This window comes from Leptosomus discolor, chromosome 2 (genome assembly GCF_034619465.1).
Source record: "Leptosomus discolor isolate bLepDis1 chromosome 2, bLepDis1.hap2, whole genome shotgun sequence".
Taxonomy (NCBI): Eukaryota; Metazoa; Chordata; class Aves; order Leptosomiformes; family Leptosomidae; genus Leptosomus; species Leptosomus discolor.
The window spans coordinates 90,389,359-90,405,950 of NC_141392.1; the positions used below are offsets into that span (position 1 = coordinate 90,389,359).

The window sequence follows — 16,592 nt, forward strand, 5'->3', positions numbered from 1 at the left end:
AAGCATCTATAAAACTGAAATTTAATAAAAATGTAAAAGAGAATAACTTAAAAAATATGAAAAATTAATCTTTTAATATAGTAATAAATATTCTTTCTATAGGTAAACTGATTTGGCCATACAGAACACTTAAATATGAATAAACTGTGTACCTGAACTGTGGAACTGATTTCAGATGCAAATCCTCCTGTCAAGGGAGCCTCATGACTAATCAGCAATCGCCCAGTCTTCACCACCGACTGAAAAGGAAAAACAAATCCCAAAAATATAATCAAATTACAGCTCTTGCGATTTCTTACTTATAATACTTGTGGAATATATGAAATATGTGACATTATTGGCAGTGTTAAAATGTAGCTACTTACCCCCTCTTTTCACTGAAAGATAAATCATCCTAAAAGTCTAAATTGAGTAATTAATAGGATGTTTTTGTATATACTACAAAAGTGTTTACATCTTCCACTCCATTTTAAGGAAATATAATGAATAAAATTTTATTCAATTGAATATGAATTTACCCTATCAGTGCAAACTGTAACATTTCTGAAGAAGAATAAGGATTTTAACAGGAAGTCAGTAAAAACTTGCATCCTGAAAATACCAAAAGACAAACATGTAAAGAAATCCTTCACTGATACACACCTCTGCACAACCAGATCCTAGGTAAGGTCATGAATCACAGCTATTCAGAAAGTGAAACTGTTAAATAAAAAGTTTAGCGAGAAAACAACCATGTGGATTAATGCTGCTTATTTAAGTTTTACATGGCAATTAGAAGCAACATTTTCTAATTTAAAATCTCAATGTTTGTGCAGTTTTTATGTGATCTACTTTACAAATAATTACATAGCACAATATATATAGTGGGCCATCTAAGCATCTTTTAATCAAACAACAAACTGGGTTCATTGTGAAACAAAAATAAAAGCAAAATATTTTTAATCTGATGGGAGTATAAAGCTTCACCACACCCAAATATCTTGAATTTTATTGCAACTACTTGCTAAACTGTCTAGGATCGAATAATATCAGATACATTTGGTCAGAAATATGGCAGCAAAGTCTCACTTTTCATCATACACATTTCATAATTTCATAAGGTGCATAAAAAGTTTCATGACCTTCTAGAGACGCACTTGAGAAAAAAAAAGAATAATGTGTACGTTAATCTTTCAAGAACAGTTACAGTCTGATTTTTAAGATAAGTACATAGTGTACTGCTAGTGTACCAGCAGTCATCAAGTCAAAAAGCCCAAGACAGTGCTAGCTGTCAGGTCAGACTTCTTAATGCTGCGATCTTCAAAGTCTACACCAGCACATTCTCCAGTCAGGCAGCTCCATGTTGTCTACATAATAAAATATATAAATGGAATGCCTTAATTATACAATTTTCCTTCTGATTCAAGTACTTTTCTAATTCTTTTGCTTTACTAGCAATGACTCAATCAATGGCTCCAAGTAGCTCATCCACAGATGTACTGGCAAGACACAAGCCTATAAACAAGATGATCCATATACTGTACTATGAAGTGGTTTGACAACATTCAGAGCTAAACAAGACAGGAAAAGGCATTTCAACAGTTGGAAAGTAACCCACAGTTACGTAGGCTGATTTCTTGAATTTCTTTTGCCAGCACTGGAAACTCATATCTAAAGAGCAGAGGCATTAACTGCACTATAAATCTGTCCAATACTCAAAATAACAGTTCAACAAACAAAACATACACTCCAGTTTAAAGTTGATACAATAAAAATGATACAATCAGTTTTAAGTTGCTATGGTAAAACTGATACAACTAATCATTTTTAAAGGTTTTTTTGGAGAATCCTCTTATTTTTAACAAAGATTCTTTTGCATATATTTGTTCTGAGTGGTTAACACTTTGAAACTTTACAAGCTATCATTAAAGTTACAGATTCGGTTTATTGGAATTTAATAGTATAAAACAGACAGTCAGAACACATGTAAGAAAATCCACATGAGATCAGACCAGTAACCCAGCACTCCTGTATCCTGTCTCCACAATAGATAGAATTTTATTTTAGCAAAGAGTAAGAACAGGGCCTCTAATGTGTTCCTTCACTATTTCTCAGCCTCTAACTATTCTCACATCTCAGGTTTCCTGAGTCCAATAGAGTTTCTTGCTCTAAGTAACTGCTAAGTTTTCTTGCATGAATTTATCTGTTCTCAGATTGAACTCATGTGAGCAATAAAGAAAAAGAAAAAAAAAATCTCATTTTGGAAACCTGCTTTTCCTATATGAGAAATCCTTATTTTTAAATATGATTCCCAAGAGCTTCGAGGATTTTTTGCCTGTAGGAGCTTGTTAAGAGCAAGCAAGCAGCTGTAATCACCAAGCATTGCATACAAGCACCTCAGCCCTGCTAAAAAGCACTACATATCACTCCTGGTGGGAAACCATGCTAGCACAGCTTTAGTGCTTTTAGTATCCATCCTAGCTTGTTCAGGACCAGCTGATAGTACTGTATAGTACTGCAGATACCTGCACCACATTGTGCCATGCACAAGTACCTTAAAAACTCCCCTAATGGTTAAACCGGAATCAAAGTGAGCAGAAAGTAACCACCATACTACATCGCAAATAAGGGTCCTGGACTTTAAGGAAGGATGTGGGTATTGCAGGCTCCCCTGTATCCCCCTTCTACTTCACATTAACACTTGTTCCTAAACTACAGTGAGTCTTTCAGAAAGACATGCAATCTTAATTATAGTATTTCCAGCATTTGCAAACGCCTCACAGCTATTGGTAAGTTGTTCCAGTGTTTAACTGCCTTCCCTGTTAAAATTCTGCATCTTATTTCCAAACCAATTTGGCTGACTTCAGCTTCAAGCTGTTGGTTCTTACTTTACTTCTGTTTGCTAGATGGAGAAGCTATCTATTAGCACATTTCTGCTCCCCACATGAATAAGTTAAGATTGTGATCAAATGATCTTTTAATCATGCTTTTGCTAAACTAAGCAGACTAAGCTCTAAATCTTTCACCATACAACACACTTCCAATTCCTTCATCATTCTTACAACCCTACCCTGAATCACCTCCAGTTTTCAATGTCCTTCTCGAAGTACACCCATTTGGAACCAGCATTCCAACCTTTTTCAGAACACCACCAAATATGGAGATAATATAACCTCAGTATTGCAGCCCTTGGATGTATGAGGCCTTTTGGACACTGCATAACAACATGAGCCCAGCTTCAACTGATGAGTGTGATTCCCTGTTCTTGGGAAAGAAGGTTTTGTCCTTAGAGGATAATTGCTTTCTGGAATAAAGATGGAAATATAGTGTGCATTTATTATTTCAAGATACAAAATTATATTTGGTTATGCTGAAAAATATATCGTGCACCTGAACCCAGATCAGTCAATGAACTTTCTTCTCTTTATCAGTGACTGAGTGTCTATTTTATCTGTTCTCCAGCTGTTTGTTAACTCTAACTTTTTATCAGTAACCGTTTTAAATGTTTTCCCTCTTTTTGACAGAAATATTAAAAAAAAGGTTAAAAATCCAACTCTGCAGGACGTCATGACTTTACTATTTCCATTCACTAACACCGTCCTATGCCATACAGTCGAAGTCAGGGCAGCACTAATGCCTTACTTCTCAAACTATGCTAATTTGCTGTGTGAGCACCTATTAAAGTGTTCTCAAACAACATTGAACTGTTGATCATGTATTTCTAAGTCACTTTGGCCAGCTGCTTCTTCCTTGTTAATTTGTTCGTAGATCTATAGAACATTTGTCCTAATTGATTTGGTACATGTTTGGGTTTGGGTTTTTTTTTCTTTTTTGGTGGAAAAAATGCTCTGTAAGGTATCAGAATAATAAATTCCTGGTCAAGAGATACTTTGGTTCAGCAAACATATTGGGCCTCTGTATGTCCTCTTCATTTTAATTATGATACTGTTTTTTGTATCTTACAGATGATAGTACTATACAGTAACAACAGCAGCCAACACCAACAGATGTGATTTTTTGAAACACTTAAAAGTATATATTACCATGTAAAAATGTTTCAGTGCATATATCTTAGAACAAAGCCATAGTCCACAATGGAAAAAAAACATTTTCCTATATTAGTAGTGTCCTGGAATGGCTAACTTATTTAACTTCTGTATCTTCATATGGAAATTTAACCTTATTTCCTGGAAGTAAAATAGTTAATTAGTTAAAAGTTTCAAAAGTAACTGTTCTACAATCTATAGGGCACAGTGGACATTGTTAATGACCATTTGCAGATATTAATGCTCTTCTATAAAACAATTTCATTTTTAAAATATCTTATAAAACTTTAGTCCCTGTCAAATCAAATGAGGCAAGCGTTCAACCTCCAGGATAACCAAAATCCAACATTTAGAAGAGTATTTACACTCCAAATAAATGCAGCGTGGTAGCACCAGGTAATGGGGTCTTCAACTTTCAAACTTAATGGGAAATCCACTAGAATAAAATTGTAGAAAACAGTGGTTAAATCAGCACAGATTTAACTGGCCAGCATAGAATCCTACCATTTTATCACCTTTTAAAAAGGTGGATAGTTGGATTAGCTAGAGAAAAGGATGGCCTTTCAAAGAATGACGTATTTTGTCCCGTCATAACCAGACACTTGTTGCATTTCTATAAGGACTTAATTCTCCTCCATTTCCCCAACATCCAAAACCCCAGTGTTTACCACTTCTTACCTCAGTAAAAGATTCAAATTTTGAAACACGTGCACATTCTGCAGCTCATGTAGAGTACTTTTAAAAATGCATTTTCAAAAAAATATAGTGTGGCTTAGGAGATTGGCATTGATAAAAATGTTCCTGCTTTACATGCACAACCAGAAGTTGTCTGCTGCTCTTTAAAGTCGAGAGATAGTCTGAGGGCACTGTAGGTATCTCTATCTCAAATTAAATTAAAAGGTGTTTTTGTTATCTTTTGTAACAGACATAGAGGAAAGTCAGAAGCAACATCTGGGCATTTAGAGAGCATAGCTCCTCTTTGCATCATGGTCACTCCGCACTTTCACAGCTGAGTTCAGCTGATGCAACCCTGGTTGCTCTCAAAAGGGAGAGGTCCTACCATATCCAGAACCTCTTGTTCCCAGCCCATCCCTGGCATCTCCTCAAACACTGAAGGGTAAGTCAGTTGAAGGAGATAATCTGACTTATCCTACAGCAGTGTACAGTTAGCACAAAGCAGCAAACACCACCCCAGAGACAGATTCAGAGATTAGAGGCAGATCAGGATTCACTCACAGAAAGCTTCAGCAGTGCTCCCTCCCTCAGGAAGGCAGCTGAGACCCAGGTCATGGCACACCACGTCACCTGTGCTATATCCAGCTATTACAGAAAAGACTCTAGGGCTTTCAACTACTAAATTAACTCTAAAACAAAACCAGAAACCCATATTGACTATACTTTTCCACCTCAATTTCACTGTCAGGACTGTTTTACATCAGTCTCATCTGCAAGGACTACAACTGACTGCGTCAGAGCAAAAGGCTAGCAGCATGATCGCCCTGATAATGAAGTGTAAAAAAAATATCCTAATGCCTTTGCAAGACTAATGCTTTCAGATTGCACTCTGAAGGTTTTCTGAACTGCAGCCCAGCGTTTTTGCAGCGAAGCAGATGAGCAAATTATTTTCAACCTCCCTGACCACGCTCTTTATCCAAGAGTTTCTATAACCACTTTTCTGTTCAACTCTCAGTTCGTCATGTTGTCCGCTTTCTCCCCTCCTACAGGCACTGATGACAGAAGAAAACACCACAAGTCTGGCACTTCCAAGCACTTTGAAATCTAAGTGCTGACACTACCAATAACATACTATGTCCTTACTTAGGAGAAAGCAGACTCAAACCAAAACAAGTTTGATGGTAAACTGTATTTTACATTAATACTCTCCACACATAGCAACAGCACTACCTCCAATGTAACCATCTGCTTCGCTAACACAGCAACTGCCTTTAAAGAAACGATCAGTCAAATTTTTATTATAAATGGCTGTTATTGTGTCAAAATGGCAAGCTGACTATTTTCTTTAAGAAAATCTTGTTCTCAGAATAAAAAGATTTTCCGTCTCTTACAGAAAAGGAATTACTTTTATGTTCACTTTCACATTTAAATTTTTGCATACTTTTGATCGTGTTCTTTAGAGACTGTAAAAATTTTCCATATCAATGAAAAACTAGCTTTCCAAAACATTTTTAAAGCTGGAAAAAGTACTGAAGTTTTATTCGTATTATATCCCATTTTGCTCTAAGCATGTATGAAACAATTATAAAATTGTATAAAAATGAACATTAATAGATATGTACTGTTACTGAAAACCAATCAGAATATAGAAGCTTAAAAAAAACCAACTCCACACTCGGTAAAGTTTCAATAAATCCCTTGAAAAACATTTTTTCTTTTTTTCTTTTTCTTTTTCATTTTTAGATCAGCTTTAATGAATTTGTGCTAGGAAATTGTAAAACCTGAGGGAGGCTACTTTCCCTAAGCCGTTTGTTCTACTTTTCTTTCAACATTTATATAACAAATGAAACTGCATAGCAGCATTCTTCGTACTGAACATCACAAGCATTTCTATTCAGCACTTCCCACAGAGAAATATTTAACACTACCTGCCAGATTAATCACTGAAGATGCCACTTCCTTAGCACGTGCAGATCTGTAGGATGACAGATCCCAGAAACAATCAATTGTTTGTACATGTGAAATACCAACAATCTTAACAAATGCAGTTATTATGTCCCTAATTTCAGACATCCCAGAGCCTTACTGAAGTTGTGCGATATCTGGAATGCCAAATAGATCTTTAAGCACCTTTTTTTTACTAGGGTGTCAAGAGACAGAATAGAAAGGAAAAGGAATAGGATGTGTCCTAATAGCCTGGAAATGAGAAAGCCCTGTAATTTCCTAATGATCATGATTCAGTTTGCAAATTATAACTACCAGTTGCCAGAAGAACCACCTTCTCCTAGAAGCAGTAAAAATTAGGAATAGTATGCACTCCTTAAAGCCCTAAAAGAGCAGCAAAACTAATTCTTAACATTGAAAAAAAAAAAAAATTAATCTAAAAAGAAAATAAAATAAAGTAATTTGGTGTGGTTTTCAACAGTACTAAATTCCCAGAGAAGGAAAATGAGACAGCGCCTTCAAATCCGCTATATGGTGCTGCCTACACTACACTCCTAGAAGCTGACTGGAACTAATTTATCAGCAAAATCAAGATGCAAAGACAAACAAATGACATGAAAAACCATTATTTCACCACAGACAGCTCAACAGCCCAAAGTATGAATAAGACTTTTCAACTATGGTAGTAAGACAGTCAGCCTTCCACTCATTCTGTTAAGATTCATAAGGCTACCAAGTATAACAAGCATATCACAGTATTGCAGTAATACAGCAGAGAATTCTAGCTGACCACTACTTGGAAAGGAAAACACACCATTTTTATTCCATCACTTAGGAAGGCCATTGGAGAAAAACCTTTAACAAAAACTTTTCCAACAATAAAATGAAAAAACATAGGCAGTGCTGTAACAGACGAATATACTGATTAACAGCACAGAATGGAAAAGAAATTAATCGCTTTTTAACTTGACACAAACAGCTAAAAAGTTGCCAGTCATTTGAACTGATTCACATTAGCACAGAACAAATCTTTGTCTTCCTTCTAGAAGTTAACCAAAACAGAGGCTTTTAATCCATTACTGTCTGCTTGTTCCGCTGATGCAGCCGAGGTTTGTGCCTTCTGACCTACAAGCCTGGAATTCATTGACCGCAGATGGCACAGCTGAGGCTGCTGCGACAGGCTGCAGCCCAGACAGAGCTCAGACCTACTGCCAGCTTCGGAAGCACAGAATGAATTTCCCCAAAGTAAAAGGATCTGCAATAACCAATTCGCATGGCAAGGACGGGCTCACAGACTGCAAAGAGCACAAAGATGAAGAGGCATTGACTCTGGTTTCTAACAAAGAGAAGCAAAACGCAGCCCATAGAAGGAGACCACACCAACAGGGACAAGGGAAAGAACAGAGAGCAGTCCTCCACTTGTATTCAACGCAGCGTGGGACCATAGCACCTAAGGGTGACTAGAGGATGTCCTGCCATACAACCCTCCTCTGACACTGTGTCTATACCCCCACCTGCCTTCTCTGGAGCAAAAGACAAAACCAAACAAAAAACCCCAAAAACTAAAACCCAGAAGTTTTTAGTCTAACCTCCTCTCCCATTAATTTCAAATCAGAGTGAACGACCAGCTATTAGAGAAAATAAACAAATGTCTAAAATTGTAATGCATTACAACGCCAAGTATCACAGCAATAGAGAAAAATGTAGAAAATGTCCAATGAACTGCCTACCTGAAACAAAACGATTAATGCTTCATGAAATAAATTATCAAAACATGTACTAAGGTATAGCATGTTGTAGACAGCTGCAAGTTGTAGTCACACTGTCCATTGAGCTCTGAAAATTATTACTGTGCATTCAAATACTGATTTCTAATAAGGAGTAAAGCTCCCAGAAAAGAACCTCAGTTAATTTTACATAGCCACTTTAAATTTGTTCTCCCTAAAAGATCAGTCTTGCTGTACTACTTCCTGGCTACTGCTTTTACCAACTCCATAGTACTAGTGCAATATAGTCGGATAGAAGTCCTAATGACAGCTCAAAGGAAGAGGAAGGAAGAAAACAATCTGGAACACAGGGACAAGTTAGGCTGCATTTTTGACAGAGGCAAAGGCAGAAGCAGGAGGGGATGCTAAAAGCAGGATGGGGAAAAAGGAAAGAAAATCAAAGACACTTATTTACAGCCAGCTGTCCGTTATAACTCTAACCTTTGAACTTCTTTTAAAATTACGTTTAAGAATAAGTCTACAGTGTCAAGAAAGATTTTATATTATACATACTGTTCTCTGTAGAAAAAAACCTAGATGATACAGTAAAGGCACCATTATTAGTATGTTTCTGTGTCCCAAGGAACTTGGGTTTTAAAAGACTTCAAATGATATCACATTGATATGCTATACAAAACCGAGATTCATAATAAATTTGTAAGGTTTATCCTTTGATATAATTCTAGATACATATAGATAGGTATACACAGGGCATACAGAGCCAAGCAAGCTTTCAAATGAGTTACTTGAAGACCTCTCTGCCCTTGATCAGTTTTAACATGCGTATCTAGCTATTTGCATGCAGATACTTACATCTATACACTTACTTCCTTTTTACCAACTGAAATGCAAATATTATACTGATCTCTCAGAAGATCAAGACCAAAACGAACAAAAATCTCTCTGAACATTGAGATGAATAGCTCAAATTCAGTGTCAAAGCAACACAAATGTTTTGCTCTGTAGTCATTATCATTCACAACTTGTTCTGACACTCAGTATAAGTAACATCTGAGTGGTCTAAAAATAAATGATATCCAACAACTAATTCCCAGTTCTCTTATCAGCTTCATTTAAACAATTTACTACTGTCCTCCTGTTTAAACCTACGCAGCCTCTTATGGCAGAATAAAAACAGTTCCTGGGAAGAAGTATGGTCCTTACACTTCAAATAGCACTGCATTAAGCAGTTGAGGCTTTATTGTCTCTAATCTCAAGTGAGGTCCCTGCAACAGGTTGGGTTTTCATCCTGGCTTCCTCCTATATGGAAGTACATTTTCCAAGCAACAGATCTGACTAAGTATCTTCTTTTAATAAGAAGGATTATAAATAAAATCATCAGCATTGATGTAACAGTCTGCCTGCCCCATTTATTTACATAACCATTTATACTTTTAGACAGTGTCCACCCACCAAAGAGCAAAGGCTCCAGCCCTCCACCATCCTGATGGCACTCACTCCACCTTATCAATATTTTTCTTTTACTAGGGACCCAAGACTTGCATATTGAGTGGAAAAGGACTTCTGCCTTCACTTGCCAGGCCATGCTCCTGCTGACACAGCCCAGGATGCTGCTGGCCCTCACTGCTGCCAGGGCCACTGCAGGCTCACACTCAGCTCACTGCCCACCCAGCCTCCCAAGGGCTCTGCCTGCTGAGCTGCTCCCCAGCCAGGCACTCCCAGTCTCTGCTGCCACAAGCTGTTCCTTCCCAGGTGAAAGACCTGATATTTGATCTTGCTGAATTTCATAAAGTCACTATCAGCCCATTCCTACAACTTATCTGTGTTCCTCCAGATGACAGCTTTGCCCTCAAGCATATCACTTTTTTCCCCCTCCCCCGGGTTTGGTCTTGTCTATTAAGCTTGATGAGGGTGCACTCCATCACTCCTCCACATCATTGGTAATGATATTTGAAAATGACAGGTCCCAGCACAGACCCCTGCAGAACTCACTTGTCATTTGCCTCCAGGTAGAATATGATCCTCTACCCATTAACCGTGACCCTCTAGGCCCAATCATGCAAACAGCATTTTACCTATCCAGCTGTCCATCTGATCAGAGTGTAACATCCTAACTCAGATACAGGAGTATTCTGGGAGATAATATCAAAAGCCTTTCTGAAGTCAAGGTAAGTGTCATCCATTGCTCACTCCTTGTCCACAGATCCAGACTTCATCACAGAAGGCAATAACATTGGTCACGCACAAGTTAGCCTTAGCAAGACCATGCTTACTTTTCCTCATCTTCTCGTTAATATCTTCAGAAATTATGGGAAATTTTCAGTCTGGGTGAAGAACACTAGTTTTAGTGATTAAAAACAGCATTAAAGCATTTACTGATAATTCTTTTATGAAATATACCATTTTCTAAATTCGATCACAAAAAGGCAACCAAGTGCTCACTGAAGCAGAAGACACTCATCTGTCGGCAGCCTGAATGCTGTCAGTGAGATGATACTGCAGGGAGCACCCCAGCAATCTCAGTATACATTTGCAGAACTGTATTCTAAATCATTGCTTAGAAAATATTATTGCAGTTTTCTTTTCAGGCAACTCTTCAAATCGCTTCTCAATGATGGGGTAGAGTGTACCCTCAGCAAAGCTGCAGATGATATTAAACTGGGAGGAGTGGCTGATAGGCCAGAGGGCTGTGCTGCCATTTGAAGGGACCTGGACAGGCTGGAGAAATGGGCTGACAGGAACCTCATGAAGTTCAAAAAGCGAAGTGTAAAGCCATGCACCTGAGAAGAAACAACCCTAGGCACCAGTATATGCTGGGGACCACACAGCTGGAAAGCGGTTTAGCAGGAAAGTGACATGTGTGTCCTGGTGGACACCTCATTGACCATGAGCCAGAAATGTGCTCCTGCAGCAAAGGGGGCGAATGGTGCCCTAGATTGCATTAGGAAGAGTGTTGCCAGCAGGTCAAGGGAGGTGATCCCTTCCCTCTGCTCAGCACTGGTAAGGCCTCACCTGGAGTGCTGTGTCCTGTTCTAGGCTCCTCAGTACAAGAGACATCGACGTATTGGAGAGAGTCCAATGAAGAGCCACAAAGATGATTAAGGGACTGGGATTAAGGGATCTCATCAATGTCTCATCTCATCAATGCACCCTCCAAAGGGAGGGTGCAAACAAGACAGAGCCAGGCTCTTTTCAGTGATGTCCAGGGACAGGACTGCATAGTTTATACTATTATGCTGATGTTGCATAATGCACTGGTTAAACTTCACCACTTTGAAATCCACATCAGGATGGAGCTTTTCCCCAGTTTAAAATGTATGTATGGCAGGAACAGTTCATAAAGAACTAATGTGACCACAGCTGGGATGCACATATGAAACGTCTTACAAAGAAATGTTAGCACAAGCGTAAGACTTACTGCCTCAACACAGCAGGATTTTATTATTCCAACATGTATCATTTTTCACTATGAATGCCAAAAATAATTCTGAAAGACTAACGTGGCTTCTTGCTGCATAGCACCAAAAACATACTGCTGTAGTGTGAAGATGGTGGTGCAGAGAGAATGAGAAATGAAAACAAGCACAAGAGCAATGCAAAGTAATCTGGAAAATTTAAAAAATTACAATCAAAACCAAAAGGGCTGGCTAAAGGGCTAGGCAGAACATCATAAGAAGCAATGAAGAGAGTGGATAATAAAACAGTTACGGCCTTTACATCCTACACAACATTGTCAGGGTATGGCTGATACGCTCAGAGAGATTTAGAAGCTTTCTGAAAAGCCAAGAACCAAGGACAGATTCCCAATGTGTTAGGCACCATAAAAACATAGAGTAGCAGAGAATTCCTCTCCAAAACAGCTTTCAATTTAAAAAGCTGAGACTGTGAAAAAAGAGAGATATGACATACAGCAGGGTGCATCTCAACACAGACTCTTTATCAAGGAGTGCAGTGATAGGACAAGGTGTAACTGTTTCAAACTGGAAGAGGGAAGATTTATATTAGATATAAGGAAGAAGTTCTTTCCTGTGAGGGTGGTGAGACAGTGGAACAGGTTGCCCAGAGAAGCTGTGGCTGCCCCTCCCTGGAAGCGTTCAAGGCCAGGCTGGATGGGGCTTTGAGCAACCTGGTCTAGTGCAAGGTGTCCCAGGCCATGGCAGGGGGGTGGAACTAGATGATCTTCAAGGTCCCTTCCAACCCAAACCATTCTAAACCAAAGCTTCTTTTGACCAAATGCTTCTAAATCTCCCAGTCATTGTTATCTAGTAATAACTAAATGGTGTTTTCAAGTATAAAGGCAACTGAACTAATGGAAAATATTCATGAATCCGCTGGACTGGTAACTCATAATTTCTCAATACTTCGAGCTGTATTTGCCTACTTAACCACAATTAAATACAACTATTCAAACAATCTTTCTGAGTGTATAGCTGGAAACATAGTAAAGGTTTCAGAAAACATGAACTTCAGCAGCAGCCTCCAAACTTCACCAGTCAGACCAGTAGTTAATAACACACCATGGATTAATTTGTCCTTCCTTCCCCCACTAAACTACTTTTTACTTCTGTGTTCATGCAAGCAAAATTAGGAAGTCTTGGCAAACAAAAGATGGACAACGCTGTGCCAGAGATCCTTTTCACTAGAGAAGTCTTTTTCATCCCAGAAATCTTCATGGACATAAGACCCCCTTCAAGTTTGTGTGGCATCATCACATTCAGTTGACATTCCATAAAGATAATTCCTTTTCTGAGGGTTTTTATTCCCTTATCATGTTGACTACACTGTTAAACATACAAAATAGTCTTCATAAATTAGCTTGCTTCTTCAGTTTCATGATCAAAACTAACCTTTATCTCAGTTCTCAAAAGGTACAAGTCTATTAATAAATTAACATTTAAATCTCAGATTAGTTAGCCCTCCTTTTGCCTTTCAGAAATTATGTTCATATTTTTTATTAATAGTCACAGGTTTTGAAAATTCCAGCTGTCCTATAAACTCCTGGAATAATTTGGCTGTAATAGTACATATCCTTTTCATTATAAGACTGTTTTATTAAAAAAAAAAAAAAAAAACAAAAACCAAATGAACAACCCACAAGGTTTTAAGTTGGAGTGCTTTCTGACGTTCCCTCAAGTCAACTTTTAAAGAAAGATTGCAGTCTTCTACACCCAAAAAGGCAGTGAAAACACCCACATTGCAGAAAGTGTAAGTCCCAAACTCTTAAGAGTCATCTACCTCAGGACTATCACGGTACCTAAACTCCTAAGACACTAAAAGGATCTAGCTAGCTTTATTTATCCTCTTCCTCATAACCACCACTTCTCCCTTCTCAGCACCCTAGCTCTTCCAGGTGCTCTCATTTACAGTCATATGGAAAACTCAGACAGTAAAGCTGTTAATTCCACTGCTGAGTTATAAAACATTATGAGGATTATGAGTGGCTCAGCTAGATTCCTACATGCAATCTATTCTTGAAAAACAGACGGGATCTTGGCCAGTTCTGAAAGAGGTCCCAGGGACAATATAGTTATTTGTAAGATTCATAAATCTTCTGTTAGTCCAAATGTTGTACTACCCTTTCTGTGCAGAACACCAGATAAACAACCTCTTCAGGTATTTTGGAGGACCCAAAAATGGGCCAACTACTTCACTGCCATACTTACACTCCAATAAACACAGAATAACACTGTCTGCAACAAATTTTAGCAGTATTCATCCACAAGCAAAACAGTGTGCTGCCAGATATGACACACACAATAGGCCTCCCCAGAATAATTTTATTGACACTAACTATAGGTTTAGAGACCTTGGAAAAAGCAAACAATTATTCTTGAAAGAAAGAAAGACAGCCAGAAAGACAGCCAGAAAGACAGCCAGAAAGACAGCCAGAAAGACAGCCAGAAAGACAGCCAGAAAGACAGCCAGAAAGACAGCCAGAAAGACAGCCAGAAAGACAGCCAGAAAGACAGCCAGAAAGACAGCCAGAAAAAAAAAGAGCATCAGGTCACCATGAAAATAAGTAGAACAGTCTGAAACTGTATTGCTGAACCTATCATTAATAATTTCATTTTCCCCCATAAAATTACTCAGCAGTCAGAGGGTCCCAGCAAAAATCCTGCTTTGATCAACACATGACACAACAATAAAAGATGTACAGAAACTACGTGAACCACTGTCTTTCATCTTTACAATTACATTAAAACTGTAATCAAAAACCTAACAAAATACATGTCAAGTTATGCACATCTCCTAATACAAAGGCTGTCAGTCAATAAGAAGGTGCAACATGTGACAAAGCCAGTAGCTAGAACAACAGAAGACAGATGCAAGATAGCCTATAAACGTCATTTACTACCTGGGCACCCCTTCTATTTTCCATATAGAAAGAAAAAATGAAACTGCTGTTTCTTAAACCTGTAGATGAAGAGAAAGACTGTGAGAAGAAGAATATAAGAACTTGAAGGCATAACAGACAGAAGAAAAATATGAATTCTGGAAAACGAGAAGTGCAGAAATATAGATGATTAAAAGAACAGCAAGAAAAAAAGACCATGAGAGATGCCAATTTGCAGAAAGAAGAGACTTGGATTCTGGAAGGTATGAAGAAAGGAACAGAGAAAAGCGTTGGCAACATCAATTGTGGCACACCATTTGTCTGTTTTTCACTCCAGTTCATATTGGAGTTCTAGCATGACCAGGACAACAGCGAGACTTTGATCAGGCCACAACAGTTTGCTATTAGCCTGATCTATGAAATCCGCTCTATATACAGCAGCTTCGAAGATTTACTTTCATCTGCTTCTGCTTCATTCTAAGGCTTAAGCCCCTTGACAGTCTTCCAAACCACAAGCGTAATTGTTTACCTTCCCCTTTCAGGAGAAAAAAAAAAAACAAAACACTCACAATGCTCAAAGAATCCTTTCTAAGATGTAAAACATCCTCAGGCTACTGTGGTGAAATGCTCTGACCAAGCACCTCACGAACCTTTCAACAGAAAGCGGAGATCGAAAGTCAAGCTGTAAGACTAGTGTGAATAGCACATGAAATCATATAATGGTTTGGGTTAGAAGGGACCTTAAAGACCATCTAGTCCAACCCCCCTGCCATGGGCAGGGACACCTTCCACCAGACCAGGTTGCTCAAAGCCCCATCCAGCCTGGCCTTGAACGCTTCCAGGGAGGGGGCAGCCACAGCTTCTCTGGGCAACCTGTTCCACTGTCTCACCACCCTCACAGCAAAGAACTTCCTCCTAATATCTAATCTAAATCTTCCCTCTTTCAGTTTGAAACTGTTACCCCCCACCCTGTCACTACATTCCCTTGTAAAAGGTCCTTATCCAGCTTTCTTGTAGGCCCCCTTTAGGTACTGGAAGGCCACTCTAAGGCCTCCCCGGAGCCTTCTCTTCTTCAGGCTGAACAACCCCAACTCGCTCAGTCTGTCTTCATATGAGAGGTCCTCCAGCCCCATGATCATCTTCATGGCCCTAAAACATCATCTATCTGTGAGCTAACCATGCCAGCCAGAACAACTCATAACACAATTAATTAAGTGTAAAGTTTCAGAACTGGGCAAAGGGGTTGGTTTTTTGACCAAAAACAAGAACAGTGAAAATTCTGTTCTACTCCATACCAAGAAGTTGGCATCACATGAAAATATGTCTCCTTAATCAAGGAAGGCATTCTATGCTTGAAAACACTTTTGTACTGAGTCAGAAGGCACCTCAGTCTCTCAGCAGGGAAAAACATTCCTAAGTTGAGTCCCATTCCTTGCATCTATTTATCTAACCACAGATGGTCCATGCTCTTGAGGTTGTCACAAACAATCTTATCAATTACCTTTATGATGTATACAAATAGGAAGTGAAAGTTAAAAGAAGATTTCTCAAGCCAGGACTAATACAGCCTTCTAAAAAGAGACATAGATGTTTAAAAAAAGGTTGTTCTAGGTCTTCAAACCTTCACAGATCCAATGTCTGGCTAAAATAATGAACTCAGCCCTAACTCAGCATTCTCCTGTTGCCAAATGTTCACAAAATATTTTAGACACAGAAGAAGGGAACATCAAAAAGTTGCTAGCTACCAATAAACACCTGTGAAGATGTCTTTCAAGCGTGTGTGTGGGGAGAAACACTTCGTTAACATTCTCCTTATGAGCAACTGTCTTTTTCAAGTAATATGGAAAGAATCACATCAAGGAAAACCGGAGTATATATGCTAAATCT

General features: G+C 38.6%; 1 protein-coding gene across 2 annotated transcripts in view; it reads right to left on the reverse strand.

Annotated features, from left to right (window-relative positions):
- The window catches only part of BCKDHB (branched chain keto acid dehydrogenase E1 subunit beta), a 131,181-nt gene that overhangs the window by 49,311 nt on the left and 65,278 nt on the right, over positions 1-16,592 (reverse strand). For both annotated transcript variants that reach the window (XM_086461439.1, XM_086461440.1), the window contains one exon: positions 153-239. In XM_086461439.1, the coding sequence (XP_086317565.1) occupies positions 153-239 (87 nt within the window). The remainder of the gene's footprint in view (positions 1-152; positions 240-16,592) is intronic.